This window comes from Scleropages formosus, chromosome 8 (genome assembly GCF_900964775.1).
Source record: "Scleropages formosus chromosome 8, fSclFor1.1, whole genome shotgun sequence".
Classification (NCBI taxonomy): Eukaryota; Metazoa; Chordata; class Actinopteri; order Osteoglossiformes; family Osteoglossidae; genus Scleropages; species Scleropages formosus.
In genome coordinates, this window is record NC_041813.1 from 20,418,056 (window position 1) to 20,445,097 (window position 27,042).

Sequence of the window (27,042 nt, forward strand, 5' to 3'; positions counted from 1 at the left end):
ATTTTCTAGTATTCACATGCATTTCAAGCTTTTTCTTTTCAGTATGGGTAACACATGCGCACGCACACACACCAGATGCACTCTCTCTCTCTCTCTCTCTCTCGCTCGCTCGCATCTCTTGTTCTTTCACACATCCATATGCTCACACACCCCCCCCACGCACTCTCTTTCACACCTTCACACACATACCCTCACGCAGGTCCGTACATTCACCCCCCCGGACACATACACCATATACCCATGTTCTCCTTTTTCACATAAAAACACACTTCTCTGCCCTCACACATACCTGTACACTCACTCTCACATGCTCATATGCTCTGACACTGCTCTCCGTAACTCACACCAGTCATTTCTAAAACTCAGTGGTCCTCTGATAACATTCAAACACCTTCCGCATGTTGTGCAAGTGTATAGCAGCCACTGGTGTAGTAGTTAAAGGCACTACTTTTGGATTTGAATCTGAATTTCTGCTGTAGTACCTTTGATCAAGGTACCAACCCTGAAATGATACGGTAAAGATTGCCTAGCTGTATAAATGGGAAAACCACTGTAAGGAGCTTAACGCTGTGTTTTGCTTTAGGGAAAAGTGCCAGCAAAATAAATTTTACAGATTTCCACCCTGCATCCAATGTGTTTTTCTTTTTCTGGTCTGGCGCAGTTAACTGTGAGCTTGTTTACTGTTGAATGGGGCAGAAGCAGTTTTACATGTCGGCAGGAAATGACTAATAGGAATGACTTGAGCAGAATTTAAGCATCAAGAAAAGACATAAGGCTGAAATGATTGCATAGCCATCAAACTGTTCATTCTCAGCTTGCTCTCAATAGGGTATAAATGCATAGTGCGGAGTGCTTATTTAAAGCGTTGCCCTCAATTGGGCTTGTGGGACAAAGCGGGCGGTGCATGTAACAATGCTGCCGAGATCAGCTGATATTCTCTCAAGGTTCTTGCTGCACATCGCAAGGCTAAAACATGGAAATCGGTGCAACTGGCTCTGACTTCTCTCCGCTACATTATTCAGCCCATTTACAGTGTGTTCTTGGTCTCTCTCACTAGCCCGTGTGCCACCACACCACGGTTTTGGAGGAAGCTAAAATGGAAAACAGGATGTTTTTCTACACAGAAAATGTGCTGTCATTTGGAAAATTGCTTTCCCACTCGTGTTCCTAATTAATAGCTCATGCTGATGGTACTTTGGTACCCTCCTTGTACCACAGAATGAGTTCCCAGGGCTTCAGGTGGACCATGAGGTTTCCTCCAATCTATTTTCTCCGTTCAGTCTTCGTAGTCAGTACAAGCGCTACTGTGGTGGACTAAAATACAGTATTTCTGGAAACAGTTCATGTAGCTGTAGTTAATGCACAAAATGTTCTATGCTATGATTTGAGAAATACCGGAATGATAGAAGTAATTAAGTGGAGAGGGGAGTAGAGCAGAAATCCAAATACGGCTACCCCTCACCTGACAGGGTTAATTTGTTTCGTGAAATCACACATTTAGGTGAATTATTGTTATTAAGAGGGTGTTTTATGATTATTTCTCATGGAAAAATATATAGTTGTTTTGAGATTAAACATGTCAACTAAAATTAAAAATTACCAAAGTAAATGGCATTCTTTATGTATGATGATAACACATTTTATAATAGTTATACCAGAAAATGTTGATTACAGGCAGTTCCTGCATTACGAACGAGTTCCCTTCACAAATTTGTCTTTAAATCGAATTTGTACGTAAGTCGGAACAGTTAGGTACGGTTTGTATCTAACGTCAGTTAGTCAAATGTTTGTCTTAGTATATAATATATCGTGTACCTTTCTATACATTAAAAAACATTAAAGAAACACTTCCAGATACATCTTTAACATAGTAATAATAATAATATAACTGAAGTATTTATAATAGGGAGAGACATTGAGAGAGATAATAAATGTTACTACAGTATTTATAATAGAGAGAGAGAGAGAGACATTTGGACAGAGCCTTTTACATGCTCCATTATTTTTGCTTTGTCCTTCAAAATTGTCCTGACTGTTGACCGACTGTAGCGTAACGCTTTTCCGATGTCCGTTGGCGTTTCATCTTTTTCCGATCACTTTATTATTTCCACTCTAGTTTCAATCGTGATCATTTTCCTTTTCTTTGATGCATCACCATCACTTGCATCACATTTACGCTTTGGTGCCATGGTTACGAGGGTAAAATTTCAGGACTGTCATTGTTACCTTCAGACTCCAACTCACAAACTACAAGAGGAACGTATTATTTGGCATAGATTAAGGGCATTAATGTTATAAAAAAACAATTTGGGTGCTTTAGTAGTTAATATTTTTATGCTAATGCAGTTTATTTCTAGAAGTTCGCATTAACCCTGATATTTTACTTGTGTTAGGTTTACTATAACTGATGTGATTGGCTGAGATTGTCCATTTGGTAGGAAGTAGGAAGGGTGAAGTAGAATGTGTATACATTATTTCATTTTGTTAGAGTACAAGCATGGTCTCTATACACTTTGCAGTCAAACACATCGTATTAAATGATAAGGTAGTTGTAGTAAAAAAGGTAAATATTTTTATAAGCCGTTAGAGCGGTTTTTCATTTTACGGGGGGGAGGGAACGGTGTACCATGTCAATCAAAGAACTGAGACTGAGACCAAAGAACTGCACACCTCCTTTAGAGAGGCTTACAATGCCCTCTCTGTACTTTTTATACACTATACTGCAATCGGAGAGCAAATGCTCTAACAGAGTGCTGTCTGAGAGCCGCTGTGGAAAGATGCAGCCATTAGTCTAGAGATGGCAAAACTTCCGTTCGCTTCAAATACAATTTGTCAGTTAGCTCAGCTGAGCTTTTCTATGCATTTGTATTGCTCTCTCATTTAAATGTGTGAATTACAGGAATCTGCTTCTTTATGCGCTGTCCCAGTTTCCAGCACAGTTTTTTTAAACCGGATTAGGAGGTTAACTGTACTGTTGCATATTTTGCATGCATGCCTAATAGAGCTGTGGAACAAAGTAATTCTCAGATGCAAAGTGAAGGCCTGCCCATCTTATGGACAGAGAGGGCCATTTAACTGATTCCTGAATAGGTCTCTCTGGAAGTTATGGATGTTTATACACTAAGTGCTTTCCAGGGTATTGCCAGACACTGGATTTGCAGCAGGTGGCCTTATGTTTGGCTCCTACCTACTAGAACCCTTGACTGTGGTACCTCACCCTGACGCAGTAAAAATTGCTAATTGCCTTGTTTTAAGAATGGACAAATCACTGTAAGCTGCTTTGGTGAAGAACATCAAATAAATGACTAAATGTAAATAATTAATCATTTAGTACTCCATCAAACAGCCTCTGTTCAAATGTTGTTTTTAACTTGTTCTCAGCCAGTAAATTGACAGAAGTTCCCTAATAATGCTTTCATGCAGATTTAGTTGGATTGTGGCACATAGTGATTCCTGAATTAGGATCGTGGCTCTAAAGAAATACTCCCACTGAACACTACAATGAATTCTGTGGATGCCAAGAGGTTATGCTGCAGACTTCGTTGCTTCAGTTGCAAGACTGAGTCTTGTTTTCGTAAAATCAACTATCCCTCCAGGTGTCATCAAATGTCCTTGCAGGTGAAGGGCTTCAGATGATCCTTCAGCCCTAGTGGTCAATGCTTTCCCAAGAATATCCAACAGGTTATGTGTTCTATTTTAGTGTACACCTTGTCTTGAATTTGCTTGTGAGATTTAAAGTTGGCCAACCTAGAGGCATGTCAAATAAATAATTAAAAATCCTTCAAGCACACAGACATGCTTCCATTGTCTTGGACATAGGCTACTATCCTTCAAAAACTGCAGATGCCGTTACACGTAATGGTCAGCCAGCCTGCTTTAAGACAAAACATGAAATTATGAATAGTGTGCAGTGCCATGGCCAAGAATGACATGACACAGGGACACACTCTGAGAAAGCTGTCCACAACACAGAAGTAACATATGCATTGTTTCGGCATCTCCCGTTACCATGGCAACAACCTCAGGTTTTTTTTCTTTTTTTTTTTTTGCACCGTTTCTGTGTTGTGAGGAGCGTTGCACAGATTTTTATTAATGAGTGTGCACAGTGTGCTCTGGCCGCGCCTCGCGGAACAGGTGTAATTATGTCTGGTGGAGCAGGAGAACGAAATTGATGCCCTGGCATCTGCCAGCACACTTCTGTGCCCATTAAAGCTGGTCTCCAAACAGTTTGGAGATAGAGCTGCGATTTATTACAACAGGCCGTCAATCCAAGAAAGACATAAGATGCAATTTTGAAGTAAGATAGTTTTAAATACAGAGGGTTGTGTAAATGTTAGAGCACAGAATGTGCTTCTGTTATTTCCTGTACTTTCCACATGGCTGCCCGTATTAGATACTTCACCTACATTGAGCTTATTGGTGCTTTTGTTCGAGGACATTGGGTATATTTATATTTATTCATTTATCTGACACTTTTCTTCAAAAGACCTTACAGTCTTAAGCTGTTTCGACCGATTTACCCATTTTCAGCTGGGTAATTTCTGCTGATCAATTCCTATTGATTCATGTAGTGAGTTGTCCTCATATTTACTGATAAGGTGGGACTTTCTACTCTTTTTAGAAAAGTGAGGTTAAACTAGTTTCAGTACAGTGCAGTCAAACACAGCACTGAATTCAGCAGGGTGCATTCAAACTCTTCTACATTTGCTCGGGTGTGGTTACACTCGGTACTGGATTCAGTAGGATATGGTCAATCTCTATTTAATGAAGTAGAATGTGGTAAAATTCTTATGGATTCATTAGGGTGTGATCAGATTGCCGCGGTTTGAATAGGGTTGGTCAGACCCTGCCCTGGTTGGAGCAGGGCACGCTCTCACCGAAGTGGTGCGTCGTTTGCCCTCCAGGCGTTGCTCGACGGTTGTTCTTCATTTTCCTCATCAGACTCATCCTAATTTGGATTTATTGTGCGACTCATTAGTGCGGCGCAGTTCTCTTCTGAGCCACGCTGAGCTTTATTAAAAACCGCTCCACTAAATGAAGACGGATCAGGCCGTGCATCGCCCACCGCTGAAAGGGACATGGGTCTAAGAGCGGAGTTTGGATTGTGCTTGTCAAGAATGGTAAAGGTCTATGAAACAAGGCCACAACACAGAAAACTTCGAATAAAAGTTTTGAGCCAGGAGACAAAAAAGACATTTCTTCGCAAAATTCAACTGTACGAAGGACACGTGAACGATCAGATTTATTGCCAGGGCCAAGCTGAAGTCCCCAGGGGCCACAGCGTCCAACTGCAAGATAACTGGTCCTAATGTTGGATGAAATCCTCTGTCTTATTGATTCCGGTTAAAAACCGACTTCCTTAAGTTTCACGTGATAATTATGAGATATTTGTGACAAGTAACAGATGGCAGATGAAGGAACAGGCTGTGCAACATCACATGGTTAAGAAAACTAAAAAGTTACATTTGTTGGGATACTTTTATTTACATGTTTTTAAAGTGCAAGGAAATTGATAATCATAAATATGAGAAGAGATGTGTAGAAGTTGCACAATATGATTTTACACAGAGCAACAGCGGGCTTGTTCCGGCACCTAAAGCACAAGCTATTGCCTGCTTGCATGTGCCTGTGTGTCTTCAGCAAGAGCTGAAGAGGTTTTGCACTTGTGTGTGTGCACATGGGAAGAGTGTTAACTAGTGAACTTAACCAGTGATTCGACAGAAAACATTGAGAGCTGCAAATGAGGTACAGCGGGTGGTGCAGTGATTTGGACTTGGGGTTTGCAGATTTGAAACCCACCTCCTGCTGTACTACCTTTGCTAATGGTGTTTACCCTGAAGAGCTTCAGTAAAAATAAATAAAATAAAATAAAAATAAAAATACCGAGCTGTATGAATGGGAAAATCAGTAGAAGGTCGCTTATCAGTGTAAGCTGTTTTGGACAGAAGTGTCTGCTAAATGCAAATCCCATTTAAATTAGGTCCAAAGTCTGTTTGGTATTTAACAAAATAAGCCCCGTGTTGGAAAAATAGTGGCATTGAAGTTGTTGTTGGTCTCCGTTATCTTGTAATTGTCTTTTTGTCCTGGGACTTCTCAATTTAGGAGATGCTTTCATGGCTGAAAAATGCACAATGCGTCCAGTTACCCTCCTCCACACAGTTATGAGCGGTTTGAGTGCTGCTGATAGCACACATTTGAATATGAACATGCCTCTGCTGTGCCCTCACACACTCCAGGGTTTTGCCTTCTCAGTGAATCATCAGTGAATGTCCAAAGACATGCTGTTCAGGTTTCCCATAGTGTGTGAGTGACTGAGAGAGTGTGTGTTCTACTGATGTATGGATGAGTGACCCAGTGTAAGTAGTGTATCTAGCAGTGTAGGTCACCACGGTGAATAAGGTGTGTGGACTGATAATGCTACGTAGAGTTTGTTGGAAGTGGCTTTGGAGAAAAGCGTCTGCTAAATAACTAAATGTAAATATAATAAGTTGAGGGTGCGGGGGCGCGGGGGCGCGGTGGCGCAGTGGGTTGGACCGGGTCCTGCTCTCTGGTAGGTCTGGGGTTCGAGTCCCGCTTGGGGTGCCTTGCGGCAGACTGGCGTCCCGTCCTGGGTGTGTCCCCTCCCCCTCTGGCCTTACGCCCTGTGTTACCGGGTAGGCTCCGGTTCCCTGTGACCCCGTATGGGACTAGCGGTTCTGAAAATGTGTGTGTGTGTGTGTGTGTGTAAATATAATACATCTTTAACACTTGTGCTTGTTAATGAATAAAAACATTAGCCTATTTCTTTGAGTTCAGTTCATTTTATTCATTTAATCCATTCAATCATTTTCAGTCTATTAATTAATTAGTTAAATGTTCTGCCAAGAGACCAATGCACAAATCCCAAAGATATTTGAAAGAGATATTTTAACAAGTTTAATCTTCTTTCTTCTACCAAGAATGAAGCAGATTTGTGTTGTCTGACTTTTAAGATTCCCCTTTTGATCTTTCCATTCTAATCTTTGTGCTCATGATTTTGATGACTGGGCTTAGCTTTATAGAGACAAGTGACACAAGCGGTAACTATATTAATTTTACAAACTTCTCAGCAGCCATGCCCACAAAACAGATGTTGTTGAGTAAAGTAGCTTCCAGAATTAATGGTACCCTAAAATAAAGATGGTCAAAAAAGCAGTATAAAAGAAACAGTGCAGAAAAAGAGCTACATGAAATCAAATGAAATCATTATGCATAAAAGTAACCTCAGAAATGTAGATTTCAAAATTATTGGATCCCCAGTTTCCAGTGATGCTTTTTGTTCATCTTTATTATGGGTTTCAATAATTTTGGAGGCCAAGGTATTCCGGCATTCCCTGTTAGAATGAACTGGTGCAAATGCAGTTATTTAATCTCAACAAATTCATCTGCACTTTATTTCTGGCATTGTACTTTCATCAGTTATTCTTTAGTTGAATTAAACTGATGCTTGATTACTGGTTGAGATTAGGGACAAAAAAAACCTTGTTAGGTAACTGTAGCCAGCCCTCATTGTGTTGTTTCACACTCTGTTACCACCGTCAGCCGCAGCTAAAGATCTGGAGAAGGTCCTCAAATGTACAGCTGTCCAAAAGTCAAAGTTCAGTACTGTTGAAGCCATTGTATTTTCTACGACATGATATGGATGTGGAAGTTTTAAAAATACAAGACAGGAAGAATGTGAGGTGTGTGTGGACCACCCTGAAAACTAGAGAGATGAGCTGTTCCTGTAATTAGCCTTTCAAGTCCAAACACCTTTAGAAAGGCAATGTTTTCATGTTTAGAAAAACCAACAATTGTTCACAAGGGTTATTCAAGGTCAGAGAAGGAAAAAGACATTTAAATTCATCTGACGCTCATCTAACTTAGAGCGTTAAGCTTCTTACAGTGATTTACCCATTTATACAGCTGGATAATTTTTATTGGAGCAATGCAGGGTAAATACCTTTCTCAGGGGTACTACAGTGAAGGATTTGAAGCTGGGACCTCCAAGTCCAAAGGCAGGGCTTTTAACCACTCTGATACCTGCTCCTCACAGTGAAAGAATCAGTAACAAGAGCTGTGTCCTATATATGTGGAAATGAAATGTGGTCAAAGTGTAACTGCTGCGGTTTCATGGAGGGGGCCTATTTCAGGAGCAGCCCAGCAGCAAATCTCTGTGTCAACCCCCACCTTGCCCTGCAGACTGTCTTCCATGGCACAGTCGTTCCCTAGATGAAGGTGAGGTCGGACGTGGACCACTGGAGCGAGGCTTGTGCTCTAATGACCTCAGGAGGGAGTGATTTAACAGTAGGACAGAATGGGCAGCGAAGGCCAAGTAGAGGCTCTCTCTTTAAAAGCATGTGTTTTTTTCCAATGACATGAATAATTCTCATGTGCTCTCAACCCAAATCACTGCTTACACTACCCAAGGACAAATTCCACCAAACTTCCTCAAAATGTGCTTAAAACACTTTATATATTTGCATTAAAAATCTCTATCCAGTGCTGTGAAAAGTGCTTGCAGTTTTTGCTCCATATTTGCAGCTTTTTGACGTTAATTTTAATCAGCTCCTTTTCATCAGTCCCAGTGGTATCTAAGAAAGAGAAAATGACACCAGTATTGTTTTTACGTTACTTCTTTAGTGCGAAAGACAAAAAAATGCGCAATCATAGCTGGGAAAAAGTAATTTGAATAACAGGTTGTGTCACCTTTACGTGCAACGACTGCAGCTGAACTCTTACTGTAACTTTTGCCCAGGTTGTCACCTTGATGTAGACGTAATTCCTCCACGCAGAACTTTCCTGAACTAACTTAAAACCGTGCATGTGTTTTTCAGTTGCAATTCAGGTGTGAACTCCCTAGTGTACATATAGCTGTACCTCTTGCCAGGTAGGGTCAGCACACAAATAGTATAAATTTGGGCGAGATTCTGGCAAGTCCATGCATGTGTGTGCAAGTTCTGTAGCACTGCTGATGGTCTGTAACGTGGCTTTCCAGCTCCTGTACAGCACCTGCTTGCCGCTTGGTGTGTGTCTTGTCTTTTGCTCCCACAAACAGGCCACAGTGAGATCTACCCGAGTGATGATCACTGCAGAAAGGCACAGGTGAGCCTGGACGATGAAATGTAATATATGTCCAAAGGCCAGGGTAACATGAGTCCAAAGTATGGATATCAGCTGTGCAGCCTAAGTGTGGAACTCCTCTTACCAGGGCTGAGTCAACATTTGCAGCAATCACGCCCTCTCGAGTTACAGGCTCTGTTAGATTGCAGAGATGATTTCGATAACAGCGTTTGGCCCCTGGGCTTGGGAGCGCTCAGCCAGACTCGCATCCCAGGTCACTGCTGTCTCATTTCTCACCCTTCGCCATCATCTCTCCAGGGACAAGGAAAGGGCATTGTCTGAATTACGCAAGAGAAACAGTTGGAAATATGGCTGCAAGCAGCAGTTCCGAGGCTGTGCAGACAGAAAACCTCATGCAATGGAAATCTTGAGCATTGACAGCCGGAATATAACACACAGAAAGTTGTTTATTCAAGTTTTTCTATTTAGGACAATTTACATAACGTATTTAGCTGACATTTTCCTTCAAAACTACTTGCAGTGTTTTACCTGTTTGTAGAGCAGGGTAATTTTTGCTGTATCCATTCAAGGCAAGTACAGCATTAGGAAGTGGGATATGAACCCTCTAGCCTACAAGTGGATTGATAGTTGAGTTAACCTGGTAATTCACACAGTGCATTATGACAATGGTCCCATTGAAAAATGAGCTGTGATTCAATGACTTCAGTGGCATGCATGACTATGTGTTTGTATTTCTTTTGGGATGTGCTATGGTTTATGTCACTGTGGAAGAACATGTCCAGTAAATCCATAAATAATTGTCTGCTGAGCACATAACTATAAATGTAAATTTAAGAGATGTCTCTGCATCAGCACACTATCACCTTTGGGTCTCTGCACCTCTACATTTCTCCATGAAAAAATCCAATAAGAGTCTTCAACAATCAGCATGACTTTTCACACACACACATTTTCTGAAACCGCTTGTCCCATGTGGAGTTGGAGCCTAAGCTGGCAACACAGGGTGTACGGCGAGAGAGGGAGGGGACACACCCAGGACGGGACACCAATCCATCACAAGGCACCCCAAGCAGGATTTGAACCCCAGACCCACAAGAGAGCAGGACCCAGCCAAACCCATTGCGCCACCGTAGCCCCCAACATGACTTTTCTTATTACTTATTTCTCACTACTCTCTTCCTCTCCTGGTCCGTTTATAAGCCATATGTCACATTTTTAAGTCAATAGCAGGAACTCCAAGCAGCGAAATCATTTCTCCGCATCATCTGAAAGTTCACCTCCCTACTGTTTTGACTGTTTTATGCTGTGCTGCTACTAATGTCCTTCCAGCACCCTACGCCCTCCACCATTGCTAATCACTTCTCACCGTGCTTGTCTGAGCCTACAGTGTTCCCCCCCGCAGGACAAGGATTAAACACGGTACATCTGTGTCGCACAACTCAATTACTCCTCTGCCTAGTCCTGAAGAGGCAGCAGTTGATGGGCCTCTGGAAATTTAATTACGATATCTGCGTAAGTGGTCATTACCTTGCTTATTCCTTTTACATGGAGCTATGACACTTTGTACCCGTTAACACGATAACAACACAAATGATTTATGAATCGACAGCTGTATCTGAGCTAAAATAGCATTTTATCTATTATCTTTATTTTATTTATTACATTTTAAACAGGGGAGATCTAATGTTAATACGTTTTTTTTGCAAGACATGGAGTGATGAGTTTGTTCATTATTCATTATTATTCACTAATTATTCACTAACAGTTCATTTACCTAACCTGCACAACAATGCATACATAAATGCAAGTGTGGAAAGCCAGCACCGAGCGTTCGTCGCATTTTGCAGAAATGTTTTAAATCCTGATCCCAGACTTACGTTAAGAAATGAATGAGTGTCGAGTATACAAACACAAAGCCTAATAGAGTGCAGACTCTCTGAAACAGATACAGCTGACTAATACTGTTCACTTGCACATCCTGCAAACAAACAAAAAAAAAAAAACACATATGGTCAGTGAGCTGCTTTTTCCAGATCCAGCCTCAGTTCCTCCATCTTCCCCAGGGCAAAATTTAACTTTCCAGCCTTTATATGAATTATTTTAATCAAATCATATTCGCAGGAGCTGTATGGAAAGCTCCAGCATGACGGCCGCAGGCTAGCATCTGTGTTACTTAGAGGGCAGTACATGACGTGTACAAGTGCCTGATGGGAAATATGAATTTCCCGCAATAAGATGCGGGCCAAGCATGTAATGGAAAACTTTCTGCGCTGGGACACATGAGGCGCTCGGCCCTGTCGCTCATCGGACAGCGATACAGGCACGAGAGGCTCAGCGATGCAAGCCGTCCGTTAGTGGGTTTGCTGCCCTCCTGTAATGAACACGTCTCGCTGCAGACATGATCTCACCACCCGGCCGCTCCCACGCTGCAAACGCACGCTCTGCTCGTATTGCCCTTTCTCAGAGGTGTGGTCCACTCTCATCCAGGTGCCACGTGCAATTCACAAACCATCAGACATCAATAACGACTCGTCCAGTGCAGGATTGCGGTGGTCCAGAACATATCACGGTAGCGTAGAGCGTGAGGTAGGGTACACCCTGGATAGGACATCAGAAAGGCAATCGCGTGTAAGCATGCAGTCCTAAATACACTGATCAAGAATACTACAGCAGGAGGTGGGATTCATTCTGGGTATTTTGAGTTTGAAGGCAGCAGGTCTAGCCACTGCACCACCTGCTGCCCTGCACTGAGGAACATAGTTTTGTTTTTTTGGGATTCTCTAAACCCTCCTTCAGGTTCAGCTCTCTGATCAGACTTGCTTTCTTCTCTCGCTACTGTCTGGCAGTCTGCACTACACACACACACACACACTGCACCTTGATTGTACTATTTGTGCTGTCTGTAGTAGCTATAGCATTATGAAATACATGTAGCATTTGTAGCCCGAACGATGCTCTAGCCTGAATGGCTAGCAGTTATGTTCTCTGGACAAATGACGCAGACACACACGAACTTGCACGCAAAACCACGTTCATGCAGGCTGCCTAGCGGGAATATCAGATGAATTTTATTTTATTTCCAGCTCTGTAGAGCTAATCAAATGAGTAAGATATTGCTCTTGCTTCCCCCAGGACTGCCTCCCCTAGATGGATTCCTTCTTCTGCTCTTCTACACCATCCTTACGGGGTAGAGAATGTGCAACCATCTGCTGGAGATACATCTCTCTAGAGTCCGGTACCCACTCAGGAGTTTAGCTGAACCTGAGGTGCCCTGGTCGGCCATGTGCAGGTGACCTGGCGTTCTGCTGAGACAGTGACATCCTGACATGTGCAACCTTGGTCCTACTGGCAGTTCATAGTTGAGCTGGTGGGAAACATGAGTCCACCAGCTACCCTGCTCCACCAAATGGCACCACCCAGATATGATGTAGGAGCAACCAGTAACATACTGAGAGTAATAAATTTTATATATATTTTAGGGTTAAGTTCTCAGGTTTGGAAGAGTTCAAGTGATAGAGTTAAGTTCTACAGTTTAAGTTCTAAGATTCAGTTGAAGAGCTAAGCTCTAGGGTTTTTGATGGAACATATATCCACCATATGGATATACTAACCTCTGGTGCTCTCAGTGGATTTATTTTGGGCTAGCAACTACCATGCATCATGATGGGGTGGAAATGTAAGAAAAATTAGTAACAGTGATATTTTAGTTGTCATAGTAACCTAACAAATCTCATAGTGTCTTTTGGTGTTGAAACTGGAAATATTAAATTAGCCTGTAGGTGAAATTTAAGCACATGCATTCATTTGCATGCCACTCCAGCTTTACAAATCCTTTTTATTGATGCAAGATACAAATAGGGAGAGAAACACATTGCACCACAGGGTCTTTTACGCCAGTTGTCTTCTGACTCCAAATATCCACCAAAACAGCCCCCGTGCACTGCTGTGTGTGCTACAAATTACCCTGAAGGCTTTGTATGCAATTACCTGCATAATAAATCAATAACTGTCAATTATAAACAAACACACCTGGACACACGTGGCTTTGATCACCGAGAGACAGTTAAAGTGGACAAAGTGAAATCCGGAGGGTCTCACCACTTTGTTTAAGCGCCTTCAGATCAGCTGGTATAAAATCCATATCCAGCCAGATCTGACTATCAAGGCAGTTGCTACAGCTGAAAGGTGAGCTGCAGTTGGGGGGGAAACGGGTGTGACACCCCAACCATTTCACTGCATGGCTGAGAACCTTGAAGGTGGAAAGGTATTGGAGACAAGGGCAGAGATCACCTCTTTGTGATTTACAGCTACAGCACGCTCATTTACATATTCTGACTGCTCACACTTTGCCACCGAGCATCAAGCTGTTTATGCCGTAAAATATTATGTTCCTAATATACGCATCAAAATATGGCTTTTTCTCTGTTCCGTGTGGAGAAGGAAGGCACATTATGCATGTAGAAGCTCATCAGTAACGGGAACACACAGGCAATCTCACTCACTGACACACACACACACACCTGGCTGACCACACCCAAGGACACATCTGATGTTACTTATTCACAAACACACACACACAGCACAGAGTACAGGAGGTAAGAGACAGCGAGGCATCAAAGGTGTGAGGCATATCTACGTAATGCTTCCCTCAGGCCCAGCTGACAGATGGTCTCAGGTACCCAGTCGCAGCTAATAGAAAAATGCGCAGTGTGTGTGTGTGTGTGTGTTATGCTGCCCTGCTGTACATATGTGTGAATGGTTGTAGGGAGTTTAGCGCACTGTATAAAGGATAAAGGTGTCAGCTAAATACTACTTAATAACCATTGCATGTTGCTGTGGAGAAAAGCCTCGGTGAAATGAATAAATGTAAATGTAGGTGCTTCACTGAAAAACTACGCACATTACAAATGAATTTAAAGGTCAGCAAGACGATGTTTTTGGCTGTGTGCACAAACCCAGGGCAAACGCAGTGCTGTGATTGCGTGATGCGATATCAGCAGCAGGTGGCGTAGCGGCTAGAGCTACTGCCTTTGGACTCAAAGGACCCAGGTTTGGATCCCACCTCCTGCAGTAGAACCCTCAATCAAGGTACTTACCCTGAAATGATACAGTAAAAATTATCCAGCTGTATAAATGAGTAAAGCAATTTAACATTTTAAGTTGCTTTGGAGTGAATTGTCAGATGAAAGAATGAATATGAAAGTATGATTTCATGACCATGTCACTGGGATGTTGCGGGGTTGTTTTCCCACATGTCCAGCCAGTGTTGGCCAGGGCACAGTGGACCTGCAGCACGGTTGGGAGATTAGAGATCCTATCTATCCAAGGCGTGAAGGTAAGAATAAGTGATGTTGGCCCTGAAACTGACCAGTCATGGCAAAAATAAGGTTTGGGTGAAGGCGCTCATTTGTCACAGCGAGCTGCGCTTTCCAAGACCGCTGTGAGCGCAGCTATAAATGCGTTAAGATAGTCTCACCCCCCCCCAGCAGAGGACAGAAACGAAGGACCTGCCAGGGGTTGATCTAGAGCAGGTTCCACCAACTCACTTGAGAAGCGACTCTTTGGTTACAGACCCTCCTTCTGAGGTTTGTTAAAGATCAGGATGTACAGTACATCCAAAATTTACAGTGAATTCCACAACCGCTGAAATGTTATAGAAGTGTAAACATAACAAAACCCCTCACGAGATTCGGAAATCGATACGAAGCGTAATAAAAATAACGGCGCCGTCGCTAAGCTAAGGAACGGAACTTGGAATTATTTGTCCCGCAGCTATTTCAAAGTGATAAATTTAACTTAGTAAGCATTCTGGAGTGGAACATGTTGAGTAGATATTGTCAGCTTGTGCGTTCTCTGTGAAAAACACGTGCGCCTCATTATATTCTCACACCAAAGACTCGCACACGCACCAGTTATTTTTAGTCTGCTTCATTTACACTCACAGAACGCCAGACAGGCACGTGAGAGCGGCCAACACTGGAGGCATCTCATTAGCATACTCACTTTTTGCTCTTTCACGACCACAAAGCTTCCATTTATCATGCAAAATAGTAACTCATGCTGTCTTGTGGTGACAAATTATCTGACTCGGACCTTACAAAAAAAATGATACAATCCCTTAGATGGTTATCCTGGATAAATTAACGGTGCCTGTTATTTAAATTTAGTCAAAGTCTCACCATATATGGCCACAGCTAAAATGCTGCAGATTAATACGTGTGCCATTAACTTCTTCTAAATGTAATTTACACCTGAAGTGAGTCAACAGTTATGTTAAAGGCCTTCCATAACTCCACGAGCACATTTCTAATGTTTAATCAGACACCCTGCTGCATAAATGCTCCTCCGGGTGACCTTCTTCCCACTCAGCAACCGAAAGTGCTCCCTGTCACAAACAAGGCAATCAGGTTCCACAAACTGTAGGTCTTTGGATTTCCATTGTCAGCATTTCATGCTCTGGACCACATTCACCTCAGCCCTCCACTGCACATCACTCCACTGAATCTCCCATAGGAGACCGTACATGAAATACACTACAGGGAATTAGCACAGTCAGACTAAATCATAAAATTAGGAAAAAATTAATTGCCACGTCATCAATTCAGTGAGTTCATTTCAGCTTTAAATGATAAGAAATACTGAGCAATAAAACAGGGTAATAATACTTGGAGCCCAGTGCATACATTATTTTGATCATCGTGAGTGCAGCCATGGTATTTTTAACAGTTTACTTGTTCATTCATATATACAGACATATTAGTTTGAGGCAACAAAAGAAAGAAAATTAAAAGTTGAAAACAACACAAAAAGTACAAACATGGAACATAAGCACTCTGCTTATGATAGTTCTGATTTGGGTGAAGATTAAAAGGTTCTAGCATAAAAAATATCTGAAAAGAAACATCAGTCAATGTATTACATAATGTAAAGGATGTAACTGCACTTCTCCCATACTGTATAAGGCTTTATTCAACCTAGTTTCATTATCAAGCATGTTTTCCTTCAAAACAATATGGCCCAACATTTCAACACGATGTCACTGAATTGTAACATTGGCGAATACAAACCCATAAGTAAAAGAAACTAGAACAACTAAAATGCTTTCTGTGGTATAAACTGCTTTGAAATAAGTGAATTACAAGTCAAGTTTTCTACTGACATCCAGTACTGTATCAGCATATACATTTTGTTAACCCTGTAGGGACATTAAGGAATATATCCCCACAAGGACAGTAATGCCAAAGTCCACCTGGGACTCACACAATGCACTTTTACCAGAACACAAAAGAAGTAACACTGCTCATTTTGCTTGTGTTTATTGCATAAGTAGAGTCAGTTGCAGTGATATAAATGACTATAAATGAAAGAAATAGAACACAACAGCCCTTTATAACAAAAAGGAGGTATTTAATAACAGGATGTGGTTACATATTCACTTGGAAACAGTATATGTCCACCTTGTTTTATAACAGTGGCAGACACATTTGTAAAGGACCTATGACCAATATCTTTGGAACGTTTTAATCGATTCCTGTTCTCGGATTCCAGCTTCAAAGTGTCAAAAACGCCACCTGCAAAACACAAAGATATCTATGGCCAGGCTTCGGTAGGACTGCAAGTTCATATGGTTCAATGACTTTCTCATATATGATCAATAGTAAAAATGTTTACAAGTGTTTCATAAATAAACAGAAGAGTTCAAGTTGAGGTTCCAGCAGAGGCCCCGAAGGCACACTGTGGTATACCATGGCAAGACCGTATTGGCATTCATCTTTAATTAAATTTCACATTTTCATGGGGAAAAATATTGGAAGCAGAATAAAGCATTTAATATGTGGTTGCTTTTGTTAAAGATTCCTGTATAACAATGCTGCGGGTTGGTACATTCTCAGAACAATTTTACATCAGTAACGAGGAGGACTTGATCATACCCTACACCCCAGCAAGAGCCATATGCTCCTCCACCTCCAGCTACTTGGAGGTCCCATTCACAATGTGTCCAAAATTGAAAACCTGAAAGTTCTGAGTTTTTTGCTCTAGTGTGGTGGAATGAGCTCCTTCTGTCCCTCAGAATAGCAGAATCCCTTTAGTATTCAAGGGCCTCAAAATGCATCTTTTAGACCCACTCTTCTCTTGATCTCTTAACAGCTACATAAATTTGCATCAAACCATCACCTCTGTATTTCCTATCAATTCTATATGCAATTACTTGTATACTATGTTTACCACTGTGCTTTGAGATTGAGACTTGCGTGTTTGTATAACTCAAATGTATGCAAAATGCTTTTTTTTTTTCTTTAGAGTTGTCACTTTGGAGAAAAACATTTGCTAATAGAATAAATGTAAAAGTAACAAGTTACTTCCTGACTGCTGTAAGTTGGTACCTGGCTCCACACACACTGCTCTCCCCCCCCCCGGTAGGTTGACACATGGTGCTGCAATGGGTTTTGTTGTGTGTAATTGCTCCTGCACAACACTGGTGTGCAAAAGAACTGAGAGGAATCACCTGGTAAGAGTTCATGGACTGCAGAGATGGCGGTAGAGAGGAAGTACTTGCTCTCAGGAGCTGTAGCACTTCCTGGCAGGTGGATTGGGGCAGCGTCAGGGGATGAACACCAACATCCTTCTCCCAGGCATCCGTTATCCTGCAGACACAAAAAAAATAACTATATCCAGTACTGTCTGGGGTAATACAGACAAATCATTCTCAGAGGACATGGGAGTGACCAAACACTTGGCACTACAGACAGACCCATTATAATGGCACGTATAAAGCATGGATCTGCTGAGGACTTGCAATCCCAGCAGTGTCACTCGGCAGTCACATTGACTATCACATACGTCCAGAGACATTTAACATATCATTTTGACTTTTAAAATCTTGTTTATTTTCTGGTACTTTATAGAGAGTGAAACACAATGAGGCTTTTGGGTTTGTGTGTGTGTTTTGGCTCCACTAAACATTGCCAGAGTGTATTCTTCGCTGCTGACAGCTACCAGTGATGCATTTTAAATACAAGAATGTGTAATTATGCAGACAGACATTTGTGGTATTCTGCACGCAAATCATGTTCCCTGAAGTGATCTCGAGGATGAAGCTGGTGAAGTGCAGTGTTCCTCTCAATGGAGCAGACACCAAGCCCACCTGCCACTGGGGAAGTGAACCCTCACTGACTTCCCACGGCTCATCTGACCCACATTGAGGATGAGAGTAGCAGCCCTGGCTCAGTGCAACAGGCTGCAAGCACTGCCAGACCCATTACCAGCTCCTTTTACACTTCAGCAGTACGGAGGCCAGCTTATAGCTCTGCACCAGGCACAAGGGTGGTTTTGAGGCTATAGTCAGCTGCTAGTTCAAATATGGTTTACACACTGTCTGGAATTTAGATATTATCTCTCCTGATTGGGTGGGTTCCCTCCTATAGTCCAAAGACATGGTTCAGGTTGGATTGGTAAACCTACGGTATGTGTAATGGTTCCTCTTCTTTATTCGTCAGACAGGCCATGGAACCAACTTACTGCTGTCTGACAGAACAAAATCCATTCTATGTGCAAAACTGTGACTGATGTCAGAAACACACCAGGATGGGCAACAGGGCTTGGACCCAAAAGATGAAATGGAGTCACGGAGACAGTCAGAAAATGGTCAAAACATGATGTTTTGGCTTGCTTGAATCATTTGCTTACCTTATTTGAATATGTATGCCATGTTAAAAACTGCTGTTTAGGACATGAGGTGGACTGATGTGCTGCCATGTGGGTGGCTGCTACTGGATGAATTTCACCATGAAGTTAACAATGAACATCAGTGATATGTAAAGAAATGCTTTCTCCGGCCTGCAGCTCTGATTTCTTGCTCTCTTCCCAGGAAAAAAAAATCTTTCCTTTAATCTGCAGTTCTCATAACCACAGCAATTCTGTCTCTGAGTATGGAGATGTCAGGTTCTTGAATTAAATGGGACTCATATTTCTGGGAGATGGAAAACACAAACACAACCTCAAGGAGAAATTCCTGTGGGTTTGCAGTCATGGGGAGTGCACATATCCTTCCTCAGGGAAACTGCACAGAGCTCTCATTCGCCAAAAGACTGCTTCACTATTCATTTCACAAAGTTGTAAAGGAAAGACACAGAGAACCGATGGAAGCACAGTAATAGTGCAACTCGAGGGATGATGCTAACAAACAGGTGGATATCATGCCCCTCTTTGCACTCACTTGAAGCAGTTTGTAAAGACCATTTTCACCTTTACACATTTTAGCTTATATTTAGCAGTATTCAGCTGATACTTCATCAAAAGTGACTTACAGCAGCAGGTGGTCAGAAAAGCCACCTTTGATCTCAGAGGTTGCAGGTTTGAATAGCATTTCCTGCTGCAACACCACTGAGGAAGGTACTTAACCTGAGCTGATAAGGTAAAAAATTATCAAGCTATTTAAACAGAAGAATAATTGTAGATAACTTAAGTCACTTTGGAACAAATGTAAATTTACCCATTAGTTAAATTGCAAGCCAGAAGGAAACAGCGTATGGATTCACACCACATATTAGGTATTGCATTTCAAGCAGTGTCTTGGCACAATATTTATTATGCAGTCTCAGCTTACGCAGACCTGAGTCTGAAAACTGGTACACTGAATACTCAAATACTGGGAGATGAGTGTAGTAGTGCAGATGGAGGGGGTAAGTCCAATAACATGGAGAAAAGGTCTTAAGAATGCACAATGAGGAAGACGGACCCCATTTTGACTTCCTGTCAAACTCTAGCTACGTCAAACAGAGTCCTCGTCAGGAGTATAAACAAGCCGAGGAATAAATCGCAGAGCAAAGACTGAGAAACATATATATTGGAATGGAATGTATATTATCCAGCGAGCAGCTGAGAGGAACATCCCTCCTTTTTGCTCCAAACCCAGCTGAAGAGAGAGGACATAGTTCCATAAAAATGCTTAGGCCAAATAAACTAACTCAATATCTGTTCTCCAAACATTTTTTGTATTATGAACAACAGGACTTGTACGCTCAATCACTTGCCTGCAGATGGAGACATTACCCTTTGACATCACAGAGAAAGGGCTGGTAAGGACTTACTCCTGGTGCATGCTGGGAACACATGGAAGGTAGAGGACTTTGGCAGCGCTGGTGGCTCGACACGATTGAAGTTTTCCACCAAGACGATGTCCAGAATTAGAAGCTTCACTGCCAACTGCAGTGTCAGACAAGAAAGCAAGGAGCGAGTCTGTGTTCAGGAGCCAAAGCTGTCAATCAGAGGATATGTAGTTACTCAGTCTCCTTCACACCATAAATACATATATTACATTCTAGTTACATCATCAGGACACCACTGATGTCGGTAAAACACATTATAATTGCATTCTCCTACATGAATATATAATTGGCTTATTAGTGATGTGTTTCAGTCATAAGTATTCATCAACAAAGTGCTATGAAAAAGTTTTCCCAATTCCCAGTTTTCCAGTTTTTTTTCTGTTTCTGCAGCTTTTAGATATTAAATTTGATCATCGGTTCTAGCAGGATATAAATGGTGCATTAGTAAGAAAAAGTGACACCAGTATTGTTTTTATGTCAATCCTTTGTTGTGGAAGGATAATGAAATGTGCAATCATAGGTGTGAGGAAGTAATTGCCACTTCACGGTGACTAACTGGTTGTATCACCTGTATCTGCAATGTCTGCAACTAAATGCTTCCTGTAATTGCTGCCAAGCTTTAATAAACCTAATTAAGGAAGTAATTAAGGTGTCTGAATACAATCAGGTCTCATTTGGCCCGGCCCTGTCCGGTATAATTTTCAACTCCTTAAACCTTTATGAGCAAAAATCAAGATGGCAAAACAAAGATTCACAGAGGCACATCATAACACGTTCAAAGGACATCAAGACTACCAGAGAAAACTTGCTTAATCTCATCCATCAATCAATCAATCCTTCAAACTGACAAAGAAAGTCAAATTTAATGTCAAATGGAGAAAATTGGAGAACATACTTGTTCATAGCACCGTAACTGATTTTTTTTTTTTTTTTTTTTTTTACATAATGTCCAAAAAGCCACAGTGCAGCGAAGGTGTACGTACCAGTATGAAAGTCTTCCCGCTGGGAGTCTGGATTGAGAAGCGGAACATGCTCTGCGTGTAAGAGAGCTCCACCAACCTGGCAGCTAGAGTGTGCTCCAGGAAGTGCCACCTGGTTGATGCATGACGATGATTCAGGTGAACACGTGAGACACCATCCCAGGATCAACAGACAAAAAAAAAAGTATGTGATGGGAAACAAATTCAGTAGTTACCTGTGTTGTATCATGTCATCTTCACTGTGTTTGTCACTCTGTCTCACTGTCACCTCGGTGATGTAGAGCTTCAGCGCATCTAAAAACGTTACACACAAGATGCACACGAAAACAAACACGTTAAGAGAAAGGCGCAGGTCTTGGATGGCTATGGATACAGCAGCCGTACCTCCAGAAATGGCTTCTCCTAGCACTGCTCTGCAGCCCCCACACATCACCACCTCGATTTTCCCGGCTTTCTGCATTTAGGAAAAAGAGGAGTCCTTCAAAGGTTGTGACGAAACTGAGATTCAAACACAAAATATCACATAAACAAAACGTTGCTTGCAAGGTCACTCTTGCCAAAAGTACAATGGTGTCAAACCAGGTATCAACTTCATTTTACTGTGGGGTCTAAACCAGCTAATTCTCATAAGAATATGAGTTTCTAATAATATCCCACATAATATCCCATTCCTTCATATTAACTGCTCCAATTACAGTTTAATTGCCTGTACACTGGCTCCTCAACTTACAAACACAATAGAGAGCACCTGAAAGAGGCACCAGTTTATGATGGGAAGGTTGCTGGTGACAATGCTTGCAATGGAGGTAGAGCAAAAATATGATGGTGGACTCCAAGGGTAAAATAAGCAGGCAAGTTAGGGGAGGAGGTCTGATTGGTAATATTAACACTAAGAACTCCAGATGCAGCAGAAAGGTGTCACCAAACTAAAAATGCCACAGCATTAGTGATTGGTGCAGCTGCGGTATTACACAGAAAAGTGCTGGTAAATCCAAAGCGGAGTCCTTAAGCAAAAGATGCAATTTACAGACCAGTTCCCAGAGTAGAAATTCCCTGATCCTGCCTGGCCTTATCTGCTCAACCCTACATTATGTGACTTTACCCAGCGTACCATTTGTTTAATTCTGGAAACTGTAGTAGACTCATTAGTTTACTTTTGACCTGGAGGATCGAGCCACATGGGTGAGTGTTTATGTCCATTGCCTCTGGGGCCTCATCTTCCTTCCTCACCTCCTCTTTATAGATAAGTAACCTTCTGCTCACTCTCTCCCTTTGCTGGTAAATAACAGCTTTGTGATGTGCTGAAACACTGGTCTCCAAGTCCTGTTATTCAACACCATCCTCTCTTGTGGTAATTACTCAAAGCTCTTGACCATAACAATAACACTGTCAGTACAGGCAAAAAAAAAAAAAAAAAAGGTTCCTATGAAAGGTGGCAGGATCCACACTCCCTAACAGGGCTGAGCCAAGGTCAAGAAGGCCCTTGAATTAGGTTAAGATGGTGTGGATTTGAATTCCCCCAATCAACTCAGATGCGAGGTCTACCAGACTATATCACTAGGAAGAGGCCAGGGGCAGACCCAGGACACAGTGGAGATATCATATTTCCAGTGTGGCCTGGGAACACTTCCAGATTTCCAAGTAGGAGCTGGAGACTGAGGATAGGCACACATGGTCCACTTCACTTGGCCCAGGGCCACTACGACCCTCACCAGGAAAAGAGGCTGGTGACTGAATGGAGGGATATTAGCCTGGAAACGGATGGGTGGCGCTCACTTGCCCCTTAATGGGAAGTAACACACAGCTCTTAGTACAGTTTTACTCACATGTGTGGAGTCAGCGGTCTGGACAGGTTCCTGAATGAGCTGCCCATCGCTCTCTCTGTCCCGTGGCAGCAGGAAGAAGGTATCCCCCAGCAAACAATCCCCAGATCGCGGCAGCAGCTTCTTGTTGGCAAAGGGATCAGGGTGACAGCACCAGTCAGTTATGAGCATGTTCCAGTTCCCATTGGGCAATGGTAGCACTCGACTGAAAGATCTGGAAAGACAAAACCCATCTTGCCATGAGAAACGGCACCTTTTTGGGTCATGAAAAAGGAAAGACCTCCGCAACATTTACATTCATTCCACAGACCTTTCCTCAAATCGATGTACAACAATTAACTAGCCTTTAGCTGATACCTTTATCTAAGGAGACTTACAGTGCTAGACAGACTGTATTAAACTTCACCTGTACACATCAGAGCAAGGTAACACACACATAAAGGGTAATTTAGAGTTATCATTTCACCTCAAACACATCTCTAGACTGCAGCAGGAAACCAGAGCACGTGGAAGAAACCCACGTGAACATGGGGAGAACATACGAACTCCACACAGACTGAATGGGGACTGAACCCACGTCCAAACTTGCAAGACCAGGTGGTGTGAGGCACCAGAATAAGATCTAACTGCTGGAAAGGGGAAGAACCTCATGTGACAGCTACATAGTCTAAAGCAGCACACAGACAGGACAGCGCACTTCATCAATGCTTCTTCAAAAGTAGGCAAGAGTTAGAAGGGAGGGGATGATGTAAGCTGTTAGTCTTCCAATTAGAACTCATGTCCCTCGGTGATGAAACAGGAAGATATACCTCCCGTGTGGAGAAGATGTAAATAAACAAGCTTCCTGCTCACCTGTGTGTCAGCAGGCTCTTGCTGCAGACCTGACAGGAGAAACAGTACCTGTCCTGGACCTGAAGCTGCCCCAGAATGCTGCCGGGTGGCTCTGCAAGTGGAAACACACAACAAACATTTGACGGATGAGAAAAGGAAAGGCCCATTCCAGAAGCCCATAAACACTGTGGTTCGGAAGCAGCTGACACTGAAGCCAATGGTCCCATTTTTCACTGTTTTGCCTCTATAGCAACTTCCACTGTTGCGGATCTGTAATTTACTGAGGATGGCAGCAGCGAATCCATGAGAGCAAGAGCTTGGGACCAACTTGGATTAACTCAGCAACAACACCTCTATGATCTCCAAGGACACTGTTGACGTTGTTCGTTAGCCTTCAACAGTGAGACATTCATAAGACAAAACATGCTTGTTCTGCATTAACAGAAGACACGCTGAAAGTTTTTATATCTTATTATAAATTATTATTTATGTCTGATCATGACCATCAGTTTGGGAACCACTTGCCTAGGGTTTTGGACAGTTTACACTAAAAGCCCAATTACTCATCCAACAAGGTCACACGGCAGTCTTATTGTAGTATTTTCTGCTACAATCACCTTGCTGCCCAGTAAGTTGTGTGACACCTTAGTATATGCTGGTTCTGAGAGCTTCCCTGCACTTGTGTATAGTCCTGTGTGGAACCTGTGTGTAGACTGGGTTCAGGATGCTGGGTACCTGTTTGCTGGTCTACCTGTAGTCGAAGCCTCAGGTGCAGCCCCTCCCCTGTGGCTGCAGGTGCCCCACTACAAGATCCCATCAAGAGAGTGACCCCTGGTGGTAGCAGCACACGCAGTACCTCCGTCGGCGTCTTTATTAACAAGGAGGCATCCGCAGAGGAGACATCAACCTCAGCAGGGTTCCCTGCAACGTCACTCCTGCACGGAGACACCACACACTGGCATCAACAGGAAACACATTTCTCTTTTGGATTAATGCAGAAACGTGCACGAGTAGCTGCACATTGTTATCCTGAGAAAAGTGGAACCCCACGGACACGCAACAAGACCAGCAGTATGCGTGCGCGCAAAGGTCGCCACACTGTTCCCCAGAGGGGCTCTTATATAATTGCACTCAGCCTGCTGCTATTTCAGCCCAGAGAAAAAAACAACCACTTAAAATGTGCAACTCTCTAATGTGGAAGTGTTCTATTGAAAAAGTTCTGCTGCACGCTTATATATACTCTTGTCTACCCCCTCCCCCTATTATCCATTCATTCCTGAAAACAGCCCTTTGGTGAAAATCCAAATAACAGGCAAATACAGTAAAGTAGTAAAGAATTCTATATAGAGGGGCGCAGCGGTGCAACAAGGTTGGCCGGATCCTGCTCTCTGGCGGGTCTGGGGTTCAAGTCCCATTTGGGATGCCTTGTGACAGGCTGGCACCCGATCCTGGTCGTGACCCCTCCCCCTCCAGCCTTACGCCCTGTGTTGCTGGGTTAGGCTCCGGTACGCTGTGACCCCGTTCGGGACGAGCGGCTTCAGCCAAAGTGCGTGTGTGAGCAAAGAATTGTTATAGTGTGTAAATAATGAAGTTGTAGCACAGTTTCTGTCTATAACTAGTAGTATATTGTAAAAAAAAAAAGAATTGTACAATTCTAAGTGTAAATATATAATTCAGCTTAAGGATAAAAAGCAATGATTCCGGAACATGTCAGCTGATGTACGCTTTCCTAGCCGAAGAAGCAGTGGTAGCGATACGGACGGCAGTGGTGCGAGATGGTCATAACGGCACAGCTCAACAGATCCACCAAGTGGCGACTGCCCCACAGAGCTCTATAAGGGAGAACAGACCAGACACATAAAGCACAAAAAACACAATTCCTTGTGTGACTCCATTGCCAGAAACCAATAATTAATTCACTAAACCTGTGTTGAAGGAAAGCATACGGACCAAATGGTATATTTCACATAGACGGTAGGGTTTTTCCCTTACAATAGCACTAACCCAAACGGCAGAACAGTAATCTGAGATAATTTCTCATAAACTGATCGTTTACAGCACAGCTGGGACCATTTGAGCGATGGCAGCAGAAACACGGGGTCATGTCAAATGGGTTTGATGTCTTCAACTACCTGGCTGTTGAACCACCACGCACCATACAGTCACATTCGATGAACTTGCTCTTGCTTTACTCAGGCAATCCAGCAGATTTAACAGGTATATAAGTGATGAAATGGTTCATTCAGGACTACATCAAATGTAGACAGTAGCACACACTAACCTTAATACAAGTTATAGAGCTATTACTCTGCAGCGAGCTAAGTGGTTTGTAACTCAACTGCTCACTTACATCACACACAATTATTCTTCTTCTTATTATTATTATTATTTTAGTTTTATATTGTCACTGGACTGGTGTTAATGCAACTCAACTGGCTCAGCCTCAGATAAAACATCCTATATGGAAAAATAAAACACAGAGTTAGTATGAACAGTGAGTGGGGGGGGGGAGTGTGCAGGTGAACATCAGGTAATGTACGGAAGTACAAGTTATTCCTTAAGACTAGTTAAGACAATGTGAATGTGAGGTTTAACCTGATTTTTTTTAAAAAAAAGGACCTGTCTGTCGAAAATACTTCAACAGCTCAGAACTGCCAACCATTTCAATTCATTCAAAATTATTTCGTACCTCAAAATGAGAAGTCCGCTCTTTAAGCGCTGCCTTAGTTCCATGAAGAGTCTGACTTGCGGCTGTTTCTCTGCCATGTTAACTTCCACAAATATCTTTCAGGATATTTAAGCACCCTGAGTAAAGTTCAGTTTGGCAGCGCTAAAACTCACTCCGCAGCCACAGAATTGCAGCACAACGTGCCTGCATGGGGAGGAAAAAAAAAAAAAAAACAATGTCGGAAGTGAATGTATTTTCAGTTCCGGAATTGACCCGGAAGTAAATACGTCTTTGAGAAGCGTTATAGTGTTGGAATGATAATCGTAGACCGGGAGTAAAGCTGACGTATTTTTCACGTAATTTCAGGAGTTACATTTTTAAAGGCTGATGTGCCAGTTACTTTTGGGTTTTTTTTTTTTTTGCCACAGTGTTGAGTCTTCTTCACATACATGAATATTTTTAACAGTGTAATTTTTAGTTTGTCTTGGACCTCGTTGGTTAGTTTTATCAATCTTAAATTTTAAACTGGCTGAATGGTTGCAAGACACTTA

General features: G+C 42.4%; 1 protein-coding gene across 3 annotated transcripts; it reads right to left on the reverse strand.

Annotated features, from left to right (window-relative positions):
* Positions 1-16,467: 16,467 nt before the first annotated feature.
* Positions 16,468-26,713, reverse strand: ube3d (ubiquitin protein ligase E3D). 3 transcript variants are annotated; one of them, XR_001966326.2, is made up of 10 exons: positions 26,513-26,713; positions 24,559-24,758; positions 23,845-23,935; positions 22,996-23,206; positions 21,554-21,623; positions 21,385-21,463; positions 21,173-21,281; positions 20,172-20,286; positions 17,588-17,726; positions 16,468-16,652 (listed from the first exon to the last, which is right to left on the reverse strand). XR_001966326.2 is itself a non-coding variant. In XM_018756912.2 (10 exons), exons 1-10 carry the CDS (start codon positions 26,587-26,589, stop codon positions 16,632-16,634), a joined length of 1,164 nt encoding a protein of 387 aa, XP_018612428.1. In that variant the 5' UTR covers positions 26,590-26,713; the 3' UTR covers positions 16,468-16,631. The 3 variants fall into 3 exon arrangements, 2 of the variants coding, with proteins under 2 accessions (XP_018612428.1, XP_018612427.2); XM_018756912.2 differs by having other exon boundaries at positions 20,172-20,338; XM_018756911.2 differs by having other exon boundaries at positions 16,468-17,726; positions 20,172-20,338.
* Positions 26,714-27,042: the final 329 nt, after the last annotated feature.